Source organism: Balaenoptera acutorostrata, chromosome 1 (genome assembly GCF_949987535.1).
Source record: "Balaenoptera acutorostrata chromosome 1, mBalAcu1.1, whole genome shotgun sequence".
NCBI lineage: Eukaryota > Metazoa > Chordata > Mammalia > Artiodactyla > Balaenopteridae > Balaenoptera > Balaenoptera acutorostrata.
In genome coordinates, this window is record NC_080064.1 from 118327532 (window position 1) to 118343794 (window position 16263).

At 40.1% G+C, this 16263-nt stretch overlaps 1 protein-coding gene across 2 annotated transcripts in view; it reads right to left on the reverse strand.

The window, feature by feature from the left end:
* Window positions 1–7856: 7856 nt before the first annotated feature.
* The window catches only part of SLAMF1 (signaling lymphocytic activation molecule family member 1), a 32989-nt gene continuing 24582 nt past the window's right edge, over window positions 7857–16263 (reverse strand). The window contains exons 5-7 of one of the 2 annotated variants that reach the window (XM_007171753.2): window positions 14523–14596; window positions 9922–10014; window positions 7857–8494 (exon numbers count right to left, since the gene is read on the reverse strand). In XM_007171753.2, coding sequence (XP_007171815.1) covers window positions 8444–8494; window positions 9922–10014; window positions 14523–14596 — 218 coding nt within the window. In that variant the 3' untranslated portion in view covers window positions 7857–8443. The remainder of the gene's footprint in view (window positions 8495–9921; window positions 10015–14522; window positions 14597–16263) is intronic. The other variant, XR_450135.3, reaches the window with a different exon arrangement.

Sequence of the window (16263 nt, forward strand, 5' to 3'; positions counted from 1 at the left end):
AATAGCGTAGGAGGGTTGCCTTTTCTCCACACCCTCTCCAGCATTTATTGTTTGAAGATATTTTTGATGATGGTCATTTTGACTGGTGTGAGGTAATACCTCATTGCAGTTTTGATTTACATTTCTCTAATAATTAATGACATTAAGCATCTTTTCATGTGCTTTTTAGCCACCTGTCAGTCTTTTTTGGAGAAATGTCTATTTAGATCTTCCACCTATTTTTTGATTGGTTTGTTTGTGTTTTCGATATTGAGCTGCATGAGCTGTTTGTATATTTTGGAGATTAATACCTTGTCAGTTGCTTCATTTGCAAATATTTTCTCCCATTCTGAGGGTTGTCTTTTCGTTTTGTTGATGGTTTCCTTTGCTGTGCAAAAGCTTTTAAGTTTCATTAGGTCCCATTTGTTTATTTTTTTAAAATTTTCATTACTCTAGGAGATGGATCAAAAAAGATCTTGCTGCGATTTACGGCAAAGAGTGTTCTGCCTATGTTTTCCTCTAAGAGTTCTAAAGCATCTTGCCTTACATTTAGGTCTTTAAACCATTTTGAGTTTATTTTTGTGTATGGTGTTAGGAAATGTTCTAATTTCATTCTTTTACATGTAGCTGTCCAGTTTTCCCAATGCCACTATTGAAGAGACTGTCTTTTCTCCATTGTACATTCTTGCCTCTTTTGTCATAGATTAGGTGACTATAGGTGCTTGATTTTATCTCTGGACTTTCTATCCTGTTCCACTGATCTCTATCAATAGAGGAATAGGTAAAGAAGATGTGGTACATATATACAGTGGGACATTACTCAGCCATAAGAAGAACAAAATAATGCCATTTGCAGCAATGTGGATTGACATAGAGATTGTCATACTGAGTGAACTAAGTCAGACAGAGAAAGACAAATATCATATGATATCACTTATATGTGGAACCTAAAAAAAAGTTACAAATGAACTTATCTACAAAACAGAAATAGAATTATAGTTGTAGAAAGAAAACGTATGGTTACCAGGAGGTAAGGAGTGGGTAGGGATAAATTGGAAGATTGGGATTGACATATACCCGTTACTTTATATAAAATAGATAAATAATAAGGACCTACTGTATAGCACCGGGAACTCTACTCAATACTCTATAGTGGCCTATATGGGAAAAGAATCTTAAAAAGAGTGGATATATGTATCTGTATAACTGATTCACTTTGCTGTACACCCGAAACTGACACAACATTGTAAATCAAGTATATGCCAACAAAAAAGTGAAAATTTATAACTACATCAATTTAAGTTTTTTTTTTTTTTTTAATTAATTTATTTATTTATAGTTGTGTTGAGTCTTCGCCTCTGTGCGAGGGCTTTCTCTAGTTGAGGCAAGCGGGGGCCACTCTTCATCGCGGTGCACGGGCCTCTCACTGTGGGGGCCTCTCCCGTTGCGGGGCACAGGCTCCAGATGCGCAGGCTCAGCAGTTGTGGCACACGGGCCTAGCCGCTCCGTGGCATGTGGGATCCTCCCAGACCAGGGCTCGAACCCGTGTCCCCCGCATTGGCAGGCAGACTCTCAACCACTGCGCCACCAGGGAAGCCCCAATTTAAGTTTTATACGTAGAGAAAGACACTATGCACAGTGTTAAAAGAGAGGTGTGGGGTTTCCCTGGTGACGCAGTGATTGAGAATCTACCTGCCAATGCAGGGGACACGGGTTCGAGCCCTGGTCTGGGAAGATCCCACATGCCGTGGAACAACTGGACCCGTGAGCCACAACTACTGAGCCTACGCATCTGGAGCTTGTGCTCCGCAACAAGAGAGGCCGCAACAGTGAGAGGCCTGCACACCGCGATGAAGAGTGGCCTCCGCTCACCGCAACTAGAGAAAGCCCTCGCACAGGAACTAAGACCCAACACAGCCAAATAAACAAATAAATAAATAAATAAAATATATTTAAAGAGCCAACATGTTTCTTTAAAAAAAAAAAAGAGAGGTGTATGTAACCAACTGAGACTTAATATCCCAAACATATAGGAATAACCTGCATATTACCAAGAACAGAACAGAATATCTCATGATACTGAGTCAATAATATGCATAGGCAATTCATAAAAATGGAAACTAGATCAGCAAACAAGCATATGGAGAGATGCAATATCCCTCAATAGGGATCAGAGGAGTGAAAGTTAAAACAACTATGCTATATCACATACTTGAGTGGCCAAAACAAGCAAACGAAACAGATAATATCAAGTGCTGTTGAAGATGGGGAAAAGGAGAAACTCTAATGTACTCTCAGCAAGAGTATAAATTTTGCAGAACAATTGCACATATCTAGAGAGCTGAGTATTTACATAATTTATTACCCAGCAATTCCACCCCTGTTACTACCCAGAAAATCACTTATATGGGTGGCAAAAGAGATATAAAATGATGGATATATGGTCGTTCATCATAGCATTGTTTGAAATAATAGAGAGTTAGAAAAACTTCAATGTCTATCAATAGGGAAATGGATAGATGAAAATGTAGCATGTCTGGAGGATGTAATACTATACAGTATTGAAAAAGGTTGACCTAAAGCTACATGTTTCAGCCTAGAAAGATCTAAAAATCACAACATTGAGCAACAAAACCAAAATGAAGCTGAGAAGCAGAATGAGATGCCTATATATGTAACTTGAAAACAATTCTAGATATTCATGTATACTTATAAGCACACGCATAAATAAATATATAGATAATGAACTAAAAGGGCACACATTAGATAGATTCTATTCAGGGACATGGAGGTGGGACAGAGAACAGGGATGTGGTATGAAGGGGGAAAAAATAAGAATAAAATTAAAATGAGATAAAAGAGGTGTGGTACATGGACCAGTGATGATCATATACCATGAATTGAGGAATATGCTTAAATGTATTCATCCATTTCTGTAGACCTGAGGCCAACTTAAAAACCAAAATGACTGTATATTGCTCATATCATGGAAGATAACAGTTCCACTCTTGTCTGCATTGGTACATCTGAAGCAGAGTTCAATCTTGAGCAGTAAATTTTAAGAGGCATTGACGAACTGGACTGTGTTCAGAGGAGAGCAGTCAGGACGGTGGGAGGGACATGTAAGGGGCATGTGTCATGTAACAGATAATTGAAAAAAAGGGAGACTTAGACACAATAGAATCTTAGGAGAAGGAGGTCTTCATTTCCATTGTTACTTAAAACTTTTTAACTAAAATAAGCTTACTCTCCTCACTCCTGAAGTCTAAGTTTTGTGCACCTCCTCTGTGCTTACTGAATATCCCTTACCCTCTCTGTCCTTAGGGGGACTACACATTCTGATTTGCCCAGCCATTGCCACAGTATAATTATTAACAGCACCTCCTTTTACTTTCAAGCAGTCCCAGTAGAGCATATGGTTGTCTACCTACTGTAGTATGTATGTATGTATTTATTTATTTATTTATTTTAATTTTACTGGAGTATAGTTGATTTACAATGTTGTGTTAGTTTCAGGTGTACAGCAAAGTGATTCAGTTATACATATATTCATTCTTTTTTTAGATTCTTTTCTTACATAGGTTATCACAGAATATTGAGTAGAGCTCACTGTGCTATACAGTAAGTCCTTGTTGGTTATCTATCTTATATATAGTAGTGTGTGTGTGTTCATCCCAAGCTTCCGATTTATCCCTCCCCCCACATTTCCCCTTTGGTAACCATAAGTTTGTTTTTGATATCTTTAAGTCTGTTTCTATTTTGTAAGTAAGTTCATTTGTATCTTTTTTAAAAATTAGATTCTACATATGAGTGATATCATATGACATTTGTCTTTCTCTGTCTGACTTACTTCACTTAGTATGATAATCTCTAGGTCCATCCATGTTTCTGTAAATGACATTATTTTGTCCTTTTTTATGGTTCAGTAGTATTCCATTGTATATATGTACCGCATCTTCTTTATCCATTCCTCTGTTGATGGACATTTAGTTGCTTCCATGTCCTGGCTATTGTAAATAGTGCTGCAATGAACGTTGGGATTCATGTATCTTTTTGGATTATGGTTTTCTCCAGATATCGGATATTGTAGTATTTTAATTGCCTGTATTCTTTGTATCTCCTACTGGATGACAACCCCTAATGCTTAGTGGGAACTTAATAACTATTTGTTAAATGAGTGAAGCACTGAGTAGAATTAGGAGTCTTCTGTGAAAGAAACTTATTGCAGTTAACGTTGATTACAGTCTGTTATCAACTCACATTGGGCCTCCTTATCTCTAGGGGGAGGGGTCAACTCTCCTTCCAGCCTGTAAGTGCTGTGAACTGATGAGAATCCAGCCACCATTTCAGCAAGTCTATGACTAAGTCCACATCCTTTAGATGCAAGCAAAGTGGTGTTGGAGATGCTGGTGTGGGGTGGACTATATTGCTACATCTCCCTCTTGTGGTTGTTGTGTGGAACTCTTCACAAAATCCTCTGGTTATAACCATAGCCTCTAAGTTGGTGGTTCTATAGATCGGGGTCCCCAACCCCCGGTCCACGGACCGGTTCTGGTCCGCAGTCTGTTAGGAACTGGATCGCACAACAGGCGGTGAGCAGCAGGCGAGTGAGCAAAGCTTCATCTGCCATTCCCCATCACTTGCATTACCGCCTGAACCATCTCCCCCCTCCTACCTCCCACCCCTCCCAGCCCGGGACCACAAAACTGGTCACTGGTGCCAAAAATGTTGGGGACCGCTGCTATAGATCTTCACCCAGATTTCATTTGTGTTTGAGGTAGGGTTTGGGCAGGGAGCTCTAATATTTAGATACCCTTGGTAATATTGGCAGATGTGGGTCATGCTTAAGTGACTAGGTGGCCACTTTCAAAATATGATTTTTGATAGATCTACTACTTGGTATATTGATGTGTACTTAGTCTATGCAAAGATGACTAGGGGGGGGCTTCCCTGGTGGCGCAGTGGTTGAGGGTCTGCCTGCCAATGCAGGGGACACGGGTTCGAGCCCTGGTCTGGGAAGATCCCACATGCCGCGGAGCAACTGGGCCCGTGAGCCACAATCACTGAGCCTGCGCGTCTGGAGCCTGTGCTCCGCAAGAAGAGAGGCCGTGATAGTGAGAGGCCTGCGCACTGCGATGAAGAGTGGCCCCCACTTGCCGCAACTAGAGAAAGCCCTCGCACAGAAACGAAGACCCAACACAGCCATAAATAAATAAATTAAAAAAAAAAAAAGATGACTAGGGAGCCAGTATGTTTCTAGATTAGCAGCTCTCAATTTAGGGGTTCTCAATCAGTGGGAAGATTTTGCCCAGTAAGGAATATCCGTCAATGTCAGGAAGCATTTTTGATTGTACTGACCAGGGACAGGGGATGTGCTACTGGCATCTAGTGGGCAGAGGCCAGGGATGCTGATAAACATCATATGATGTACAGAACAGCCCCCATGTCAAGCAATTATCTGGACCAAAATGTCAATAGTGCTGCAGTTGAGAAACCCAGTCTAGATTTGCTCCACAAGGGGAATTTGGAGAAATTCAGGGAAGGCAATTACCCTGGCAATGACAAAAATTAAACAGGCCTTTAAAAACAAGTTATCTTCTCCATGTGGAGTGTGACTTCTGACCTCCCCCCTAGGATAAGGACAACCTCATACTTCATCATATCAAATCAGCCACCTTCAGTGCTTCACACCATAGCTATAGAGACACAAGGTCATGAAACATGTTTTGCCACACTGCTATGTTATGCATTCTCTGGACAACACAAAGACAAAAGTGCAATTTCTTGGATGGACTGTCCATATTTTACTCATTTCCAGGAGGTAGAAACAAAATCTTGAGGAAGAGAAGTAACTTACTGTAATCAGTGGTTCCTTGGTCAGCATATGGACTCTTTACCAATCACATCCTGGTTGTGTGACTAGAGTTAGTGTCTAAGGAAGCTCAAGGTTATGCCCAGCTGTATTTCAGAACCCCAGCCCCTTAAAACTGAGAATGGGCCTGTTCCTCCTGAGTTCTCCAGAGTTCAGATATGATCAGTCAAAAGAAAACATTAGAGAAGAAACACGGGGAAAACAGAAACTGACGTATCAGTTTTATTTTAAGCCTGAGGAAGAAGAAAACTTCAGCTCATGCACAGTGCCTTAGGGGAAAATTGGAGAATGGTAAGAGAATAATCTGAGGGGTTCTCTGCTTTCCCACTTGAACCTGGGACCTGGTGGTGCAGGACATACATCAAATGTTGTTTGAAGAATGGCTCCAAAGACCCCTAATCACAGCCATCCTCCCAGTGAGCTATTGAGTCTTGTCAGAGAATTTTGAGGGGATAGCCTCTTCTTTCCCTCTTTGTTTCTGCCCTTCCATCAGGTAGAATTCAGCCACAGGGAAAACCCAAATGTTGAGAACTGAGCTGTTAAAACAATCTGAGTTATAGTAAAAGAATGATTGCTCATAACCCCAGGGTTTACAAATCCTGGTGAGTAGCTCCTCGGTTTTTTAGTATAGACAGCTAATGAGCCTAAGATTATACAAGGGTGGTATAGTGGACATTGTGTATGTGTGTGTGTGTATGTGTGTGTGTGTGCCTGTCCAGCATGGAATCTCACTGCTTGTGTTTGGGGAATTCCCTAATTCATAAGAGACAGACCCCACCACCACCACCACTATGAACATGGAAAATGCCAGGTATTCAATTCCCAACCTCCCTTGGAGGTAGAACATGGATGTGTGACCTAGGATTGGCTGCTTGGTCCCGGACTCTGATTTAGAAACTATAAAGATGAAAAGATGAAGAATGGACCCTGGAGAAGTCACTTTGGTACAGACAGTACAACAGCAATTTGGAGTTTTCAAGTCCAGCTGAAGCAGGGAGGGAATGATGGAGTCTGGGTCTAGTGCTGGGAGGACAATAGCAAATCAACTGGTGCCCAGCATTGTCATCCCTGGGCTGGTTTTGTGATTTGGGGCTGTGGCCCTAGCCACAGTCCAAGTCTTCCCTTGCTTGCTCATTTTCAAACCATCATTTTACAGAACCTCCTAGCAGTTATCTGAACCAAGCAGTATCTTTTCCGTAGATTCCTTTTCTACATAGAAAAATGCAGAGTCAGTTTCTGTTCTTCACAAAAAAGAATACTACGGCATTGGTTCCAGGAAGTGGGATGCTCCAAACAACAGAACTAAAATGTGATTTGACTGAATAGAGGGGATAAAGTACAAGGCTATAAGGAGCTCAGAGTTTTGAGCTGGAAAGTTGGTGACTCTTATTATATGGGTGTAAGAGATTTGGTGATTTCTTAAAGTGCTCACTAGGGTCACACAAGACGCTATCAGAAAGAAGTGCTTAAATTGAAGAAGGCATATCTGAGAGTGAGAATAGAAGGGAAATAGGACTTTAATGGAAGAGGCTCTTTCTGTCTGCAGCCAATAATTTAAGTTATTAAGCATTCAATTACTTGAAACTGTTGGGCCAATATATGTTATTGTCTACTTCAGGATAAATTTAGTGATGGGAAGAGGTATGCAAGGATTAAGAAGTGTCTGGTAGAGACCCTGAGGATGTGAGGCCATGGATGTAAAATGGACTCAGAATCAGTTTGAAGAGTCTTAGTTGAGGCTCCAGGTTTGTTGTTCAATGGAGTAAGCAGAGAACTAGGATTTAAAAATCATTTTGGGAAGTGAAAAATCACTCTGGGACAAGTTCCGATTATCCCAAGTTCCTTTGTAACAGCATCACCATACTCTTACCACTTTTCTTTAAATCTGAACATCATTTGCACAGAACTGTACTTTTAAGAATCTTAGATTTTTTTTCATTCCATGATTCAAAGCTCAGAGACCTCAAAGTCATATTTTCAGTTTATTGACTGTTAGCTTCCATGTTTTACAAATAAAATACTTTATTAGCTTCTTTTATGGAATAATCTCAGAGTGTTTATTAATCTCATTGAGACAATAAGCTCATTGTCTATCCAGAGAGAGAAACTGAGGCCCAGAGCCTTGATCAAGTCTGCATGGTGATCGAGAGCAGCTCCCAGACCGAGTACAGGCAACCCAAGTGTAAGCTGTTCCAGACTTTGTGGCTGGTGGTCAGCTGTCTGAGATAGGTACTAGATGTCCTGTCCTGGCTTTCTGCCTTTGGCTTTTATTACCCAATTGCAGCAAAGAGTGAGACACCTCACTGGACCGGCATTATCCATTTCGTCTGCTACACCACAGAGATGGAAAGCTATTCCAGGTAGCTCTTTGCTCTGAGCCTGTGCCTCCCACAGAGCAGGCTAAGTGCTTGGGAAGCCTCACTTCCTTATCTATCTCGCGGGTAGATGTGGGAGAAACATCACCAGGGAGTCGATCCGAGAAGAGTACAGATGTGTAGATGTCACAAGAAACTTGGGACTTGGGACCAAGTTCAGTGTTTATTTTGGCTCCTCCGTATTCCTTCAGAAAGTCCTTTCACTGGATCTGTGGTGTCAGCTCTCTGGAAGTGTCACGCTGGCATAGACTGTGATGGAGCTTGATTCCTGGGGGCAAAACAGAACAAGTCTATGGGTGGAGGGACCAGGACTGGGTTCAGAGGCTGCAAACGGAAACAGTGATGCTTAGGAAAAGGAAAGGGTCTCAAGAATCATGTAGCATTGCAACTTGCTCAGGGTCTGCCACAGCGGGGTATTGCTAGAGGTAGCACTCAGATTCCCAGACTGCCTGCTCACCCACAAGATGGGTTACAGCTCCCTTCAAGCATACGCATGTCATCAGGGAGACTAGGAGACCTGTCCCAGTCATCTGAGGACCTGCACTCAGTTTAGAGAAGCCAAAAGAGTTCTAAATTACTGAGCTTTAAAAAGGGGGGGATTAGTGAGACCCAAAGGGAGAAGGAAGAAGTGGTTCTGGCAAGAGAGGGATGGGGAAGAGATGAAGACTGTGGGCAAAGACCTCTCCCAGGGAGAGGAGATTCAAGAGTCTGAGACAGAAAGAGACAGGAATGAGGGAATTTAGGTGGTTTTGCTGTAAAATGTGAAATATACAGAGCGCTGTGTTTCTTCCCCAAGAAAACATCATTAAAAATCTACATTATTTATTAAAGCTTTTAAAGTCAGATTTATGTTTTTACTTCCCTTTGGATAGGAGAGTGGTCTGTGAATACACCTCAAGATGAAGACAAGACATCCTCCCAAGCATTGCTGGGTATGTGTACAGTAGGAGCTTTGAGGAAAATGGGTAAATGTAGGCATTTCTGTGGCCTTTTGATCCTCCATTGTCTCCTAAAATGCTTTATTTGATAGGGCCCAACTAGAGCCAAGATTTTAACCCAGAATTTACTTCTGTTCATTTAGTAAAAGGAAAGATTCCTGTCAAGTAAACTTAATCCATGCTGATCTTGCAATGGGGTAGAACAGGTGGGCCATGTGTCATACTCTCTTCTAGGCTTTACACCTATGCAGAGTTCTACTCCTAAATGTTCTGATTAAACAGGGCTGAATGGAGACTAGGCATGAGCATTTTTACAAAGCTCCCCTGGCAATTCTGTTATGCAGCTGGACTTGAGAACTCCTGGACTCAAGGTGTGATTCCTGAACTTAAATGTGCATCAGGATCACCAGGAGGAGTTGTTTTTTAACATGTAGATACCTGGTTACCCACCATAGACATTCTGATTGAACAGAATCCTAGGTAGAAGGTCCTGGGAATCTTTATTTTTAACAAATATGCCAGTTGATTCTGATGTGACAGCTCTCAGAGAAACCCTGGTGAGCAGAGAGTGAGCAGAGACCCCATGTAAGCAGCCATGAGGGGTTTCCTGGAAGCCCTGAAATTGAGGCTGCAGATGCTCCCTGCTACCTGCTTGCAAGGGCCTATGTCCTCCATTTCAGCTCTACACAGGTTCCGCCCTTTCTCCTCCTCCACCTATTCCCTCTCTACAGAGAGGAAGCACAGAGCGATGCCTCACCTGGACGGGCTCTGGAACAGGCTCTGTGGCAGCAACGTAAATGGTGGTGCAGGGGTCCTGAGCTGGCAGAGAGTCAGGTTTCTTCTGAACAGACTACAAGGGAAGCAAAGAAAGCAGGCGATTAGCTGAGCAGCAAGTTATTTCCCATTCAACTTTCCCCATGGAGAAGCGTAGCATCAAGAAGTTATGAGTTAGAAAGCTCCTTGGAGTCATTTGGTCCAGCCTCCTTCCCAGGTGAAAATTCTCCCCCAAATTCCCTGGAACTCAATTCTCTGGGCTTTGCTCAGACTCTCCGAGTGACATCTTGGAGCTCACAGCCTTGTGAGGCAGCCTGATTCATCATAACCACTTCCCAGATGTTTTAAACATCTTCCTCACAGTGAACTGAAATTGGTGTGGTTCTTACATGGACAGCTGAAGGGAATGGGATTTTTATAGTATTTAAGTCTCATGCATATCACCCACAACATGCAGAAGTCCTGCTATTTCTCACTCTAATATGGTTTCTCATCAATTCTCTTTCCTGTCCAAATATTGAACTTAATAATAACCACACATGTGCAAGTGTGTTAAAGTTTACCAAGTTCTTCACATATATCTTCCCATTTGTCTCACAACCACTCTATATGTTAAATACTGTTACTCACATTTTACAGATGAAGAGGCTAAAGCCCAGAAAGATTTAGTACTTTCTTAATGTGCACGTGCAAGAAGAATCAAAGCCAGGATTTTAACTTAAAATATCTTTTAACTTAAAGCACATGTATTTTCCATTATACTGTTCCTCTTTGGTTACCCCAACTTATAATGACCTCTCCTTTACCTAAATTCCTCAGGTACCTAAAGTCTAATTCACACATTATGGCACTTAACTGTACACTGTATTTAAGACACTCTGATATATTTACACATCGCTTCTCCAAACAGACCATCAATTCTTTGAGAAATAGCCTATTTTTTTTTTGCATTCCCCACGAAACAGTGCTAGGCACATAAGAACCTTCAGTTGATGTTTGTTAATGTTACTTAGAATGAATTAAAATCCACAATACCAGGACGAAATCACTGTAGGCATAAATTGAGACCCTGTCCCTCTAAGATGGAGATGACATATCTTATGCCTGGAAAGTCATCTTTTCAACATACTTGGGGGTACTGGTGTAGGATAATGCTATTCTCTGCCTTTCCTGGACATAGAACAAGCCTTAAAACTGAAGTACATGGGTTATAATGGGAGAGAACTTGGAATCTTGTCATCTGATGGAAGAGATAAGGAATTGGAAAACTTTACTGGAGGAAAGAAGATTCAAGGTGGGACATGATCTTTCTCTTCATATAGCTGATGGGTTGCTATGTAGAAGAGGAATTACATTTGTTCTGTATGGTCTGTCAGCTTTAGACCAAGTTTGGAAATTTTAGGGTAATATTTTGGTTCAATATAATGAAGATCTTTCTAATAGTAAGAAGTGCTCAAATGTGGGATGAATTACCTTGAGAGGCAGTGAATTTCCCATTACTGGAAGTGCTTGGGGTAGAGCAGGGCTTCTCACACTTTAATGTGCATATGAATTACCCGAAATCTTGTTAGAAGTCTGGTTCTATTTCAGAAGATCTGGGGTGGGGCCTGACATTTTGCATTTCTAATTAGGTCCCAGGTAATGCTTTTAGTAAAAGGTCCTTTTAGTAAAAAGGCCCTTTTAGTAAAAAGGTCCTTTTAGTAAAAAGGAGCTAGCCAGCACTTTGGAAGTAATGTTGCAGAAGATAATTCAAGGAGTGATTGGGTAAAATTAAAGAAGATCTAAATAAAGGAAAGGATATATCATTTTGTGAATTGAAAGACTCAGTAGGAAAACATATATGGTCTTCTGAAATTGATCAATGAAGTTCTAATTAAAATTCCAGCAGGATTTTAAGGAGGATTTTTACAAACTGAATCTAAAATATATAGATGAAAATGCAAAGGACCAAAAACGGCCAAGAACTTGATGAACAAGGACAAGTAAAAAGATTTGTTTTACCAGATATCAAACTTGTAATAAATCTGCAATCACAGATTTGTTAAGACAGTATGGTTCTGGTGCAATTGTAAAGAAATAAACCAATGGAGCAGAATAGAGAACTTCAAAATAGATCCACACACAGATGGATTTATAACGAGGTGGCACTGCAGTGGGACAAGGACAGTTTTTAAATATAAATAGTCAATAGGATATCCATATGGAAAAATATATATAATATATACAGTTTTTAGAAGATGATAGAAGGATATCTTCATACCTGGGAGTAGAGAAAGATTTCTTAACAGGAATATAAAAAGTGTTATCTTTTTATAACACAAAGGAAGAGATGATGAAATTTTTCTACACTAAAATTGAGAACTTTCCTTTATCAAAATGTATCTTTGAGAAATTGCAGAGGCAAGCCACAAGATGGGTGAAGGTATTTGCTAAAAATATTTAAAGGCCTCATAATAATCCCACCCAAAACAGACTGAAACACAAGGGAAAATTGGCAAGAGGTTTAACAGTCACTTTAAGAAAGAGGATATTTATACAGCCAATAAACATATGAAAAATTGTTCAACTTTCTTAATAATTAGAGGAATGCAAAATGGAACTATAAAAAGACACATCCAAAAGAATGACTAAAATTTAAAAGACCAATAACACCAAGTTTTGATTAGAATGTGTAGCAACTGAAACTCCTGTATGCAGTTGCAAGAAAGTAAATTGGTACACCCACTTTGAAAAACAGTTTGGCCTTATCTAATCAATTTGAGGATATGCATACTCTATGACTTAGCAATTCTACCTTTAGATATATCCCCAACAAAAATATGTGCACATATCTACCAAGAAGCACACATATGAATATGAATGTAAATAGCTGCAATTTTCATAATAGCTTCAGACTGGAAATAACACTAATGTCCATCAGTAGTCAACTGGAAAAATAAACTCTTGTATATGTATACATTGATATTCCATAAAAAAATGAATATGAACGCATTATATCTAAGTTCAAAGACATGCATGAATCTCATAAAAGGTAATATTGAGCAAAAGAAACCGTACACAGGAGGAAAAATGCTATAAGATTCCATTTTTATAAAGTCCAAAGGAAAAAAAAAGAGTAAACTATATTTTCAGGAAATCAGGATAGGGAATCTTTGGGGAGGAGAGAGAAGATAGTGATTAGGAGACACACAAGGAGGTCTTCTGGGGGTGGGGCCAATGTTCTGTTCCTTAATCTGGGTGGTAGTTTTATGGTCCTAGAAGACTCAATACTGAAAGATATAATTTCTTCTCAAATAGATCTGCAGATTCAATGTAATCCTAATAGGATTTTTCCCCTTTCTGTGATACTTGAGAAGCTGATTCAAAAATACATATCAAAGTACAAAGGGACAAAGATAGCCAAAAACTCTTGAAGAAAACCAAGGTGGGGAGACTTGCTTTACTAGGTATCAAGATGGGGTAATTCATTGAGCTGACATTTTTACATTGTGCACGTTTTGGTATGGATGCCATACTTTACAGTAAAAAGAGGGATGCTAGCAACATGGGATAGAATAGATAGGGAAGGCACCATGGTTAAGTTGAACCTGATTACCTAAATGTGTATATGCAAAAGAGGTTGCTCTTGGGACTCATATATTTAAATGGAGTTTGGTTCTCAACAGTGGCCATGGCCTGTGTAATAAACCCTCCAGGCCACTAGGGGACAGCAGAAAGAAAGGCTTTGTCCAAGAGTTTATCTCTGGTTATCAGAAATGCATTTACTGTCAACTGATGCAATTTTCCAAAGTGCTAATCAAAGCTGTCTTTACCTTCACATCTTTTACTCAAGAATTTGCCTTCCCCTACACCCTGAATGGCCATATTCTGGCCTATACATCACCTAGAATTGTCTTCATGTCTGAAAAACTATAATATCTTCATATCTAGCCATCATTCTTTAGCCTCCCTCTTACTTCTAACTTATCTGCTCCTGAACTTCATCATGACTCTAGTTTTTTTAAATCCATCTCTTCTGTTTCAGCCCAACCATCACTCCGTCACAGTTTTGCTTTCATCTGCTGCCTACATACCATCTTCCATCTCACCAACCACTCTCTAGGCAGAATCCTCAAGATCTTCCTTCCTTGTCTCTTTGATGTTTGCAAACTCTTAAGTGTGGATCAGACCAACATGTCACACAATAGACTTTCTCAATCTTCCCCTCTCTCCTCAAGCCAGCACCCTTTTCCATAGAGAAGGAAAGAGTTTGATAACAGAGAACTGTAGACTCCTAGAATGCCAGAACTGTAAGGAGTCATACATCACGTGTTTCTAGCTTCCTCAATTGTTCCTAAGAAGAAACAGATGACCAGAAAATTACCCAGTGTTTCCCATTGTTTCAAATAATAAATACTCCCATCTAACACCGAAGTTAATGTGCTTTTAGAGAGCTCTTGTTCTTGACTTCTGCTTTCCTAATTTCCTCTGCTTCAGAACCCATGTAGAACCATGAATGTCAGACATGCAAAGTGAACTGAATGGTCAGGGATTCCATGGGAAACATGACAGGTCCACCCCAGACAAAGACAGTATAGGACTTACACCTGATTTCTGGACTTGGGCATAGATAGTAAGGCTTTTTGCTTCCATTGTTGGCTGGTAATTGTCTGTTTTACCTGGGGAAAAGAAACCATAGTGGTTATCTCCCTCTGGTCCCCAGCACGAACTCTCTGCTCAGACCTGTCTGGTCTTTACACCCCATTGCACACCCACCTTCCCCAGAAGTACCACAGGAACAAAGCACTGAGTCCCAAACCCCATGCACATTTGTCATATGACATTAGGTTAGTTACTTGATCTCTCTTGGCCTATTTCCCTATCTGTAAAATGGGATTGAAATACCTTCCTCACAGGGCTGTTGTGATGATTACATGACATATTACTTGTAAAGTGTTTAGAACAGTGCCTGGCACATAGTGTTAGGTGTAATTGTTAGGTGTAATTGATATGCCATTCAATTATTTTAATCTCTATTGTTTGATGTGCATATCTGATCTCCTAATAGAATTCTAAGTTCTTTAGGGGCAGGGCAAGTTACTTATACCTCTTTTGAATTCTTCAGCTCATAGCATGTTGTTTCATTCACAGCTTTCTCACCTCCCTGTTTCTGGGGGACTTGGTGTATGTGTAGGTGGAACCGGTGTAAGAGAGATGATCTGCCTGGGACTATTTGGAATAAAGCTGCAATGTCATTCTAATGCTTACCATCTTTTTGTGCTCAGAGCCTAGGCTCTCTGGAAATTAATATGTTGCAGAACAGTTAAATTTTTAACCAGTTTTTAAATTTTTTCTTTTTAAATTATAGGAATAATTCATTCTTGTTACAAAAATTTAAATAATAGAGAGTAAAAAGTATGTCCTCCTTCCCCCATTAACCAGTACAATTTCATTTTCAGAAGTAATTGCTTTTAACAGTTTGATGTATATCCTTCCAGATCAGCTCTGTACAATAGAACATCATCTTTGATGATAGAAATGTTCAATATTTGCAGTCTAATATGGTAGCTGCAAGCCACAAGTGACTACTGAGCACTTGAACTGTGGCTAATGCAACCAAGAAACTGAATTTTAAATTGTTTTTAATTCTATGAAGAAGAATGTATATATATGTATAACTGAATCACTCTGCTGTACAGCAGAAATTAACACAACATGGTAAATCAACTCTACTTCAATAAAATTTTGTAAAATTGTGTTTAATTCTAATTAATTTAAATTTAAACAGCCACATGTGGCTGATGACTACCATATTAGATGGTGCAGTTCTGGACACCTGCTATACTTATACAGATATTTCTTCCGCAAATACAGTCATTCCATACACTTCTCTGTAACTTGACATTTTCACTTAAAATGTGTAGAGGACATTTTCCATGCTAGTGCAGTAGACCTATCTCATTCTTTCTAATGTTTTGTGGTATTCTTTGTATATATCATGTAGCAGTGAGAAGGATGGAGGGTAAAAAACAGATGGGAGCAGGGAGGCCTGTTTTGGGACTATTGCAAAGTCCAGGCAAAAGCAATGGAGACTTGACTCAGAGGAAATCACATGAAGTCTTTAGGGTAGACATTTTAACACCAATTAATTTATTCTGTTAAAAAACTAGGAGCATGTCTCTGAGGGAATAGCACTTAGGAGAGGTATATTTTTATTTGGAAGGGAAAGGCCTTGTATGTATGTACATGATGAAGGTGGTGGAAGGTGCTGCATGAGGGTGTGACGCTTAGGAAGGAAATGATGGGCAGCCGCTGGGAAGCTCAAAGAATTCAAAAAAGCCAACGT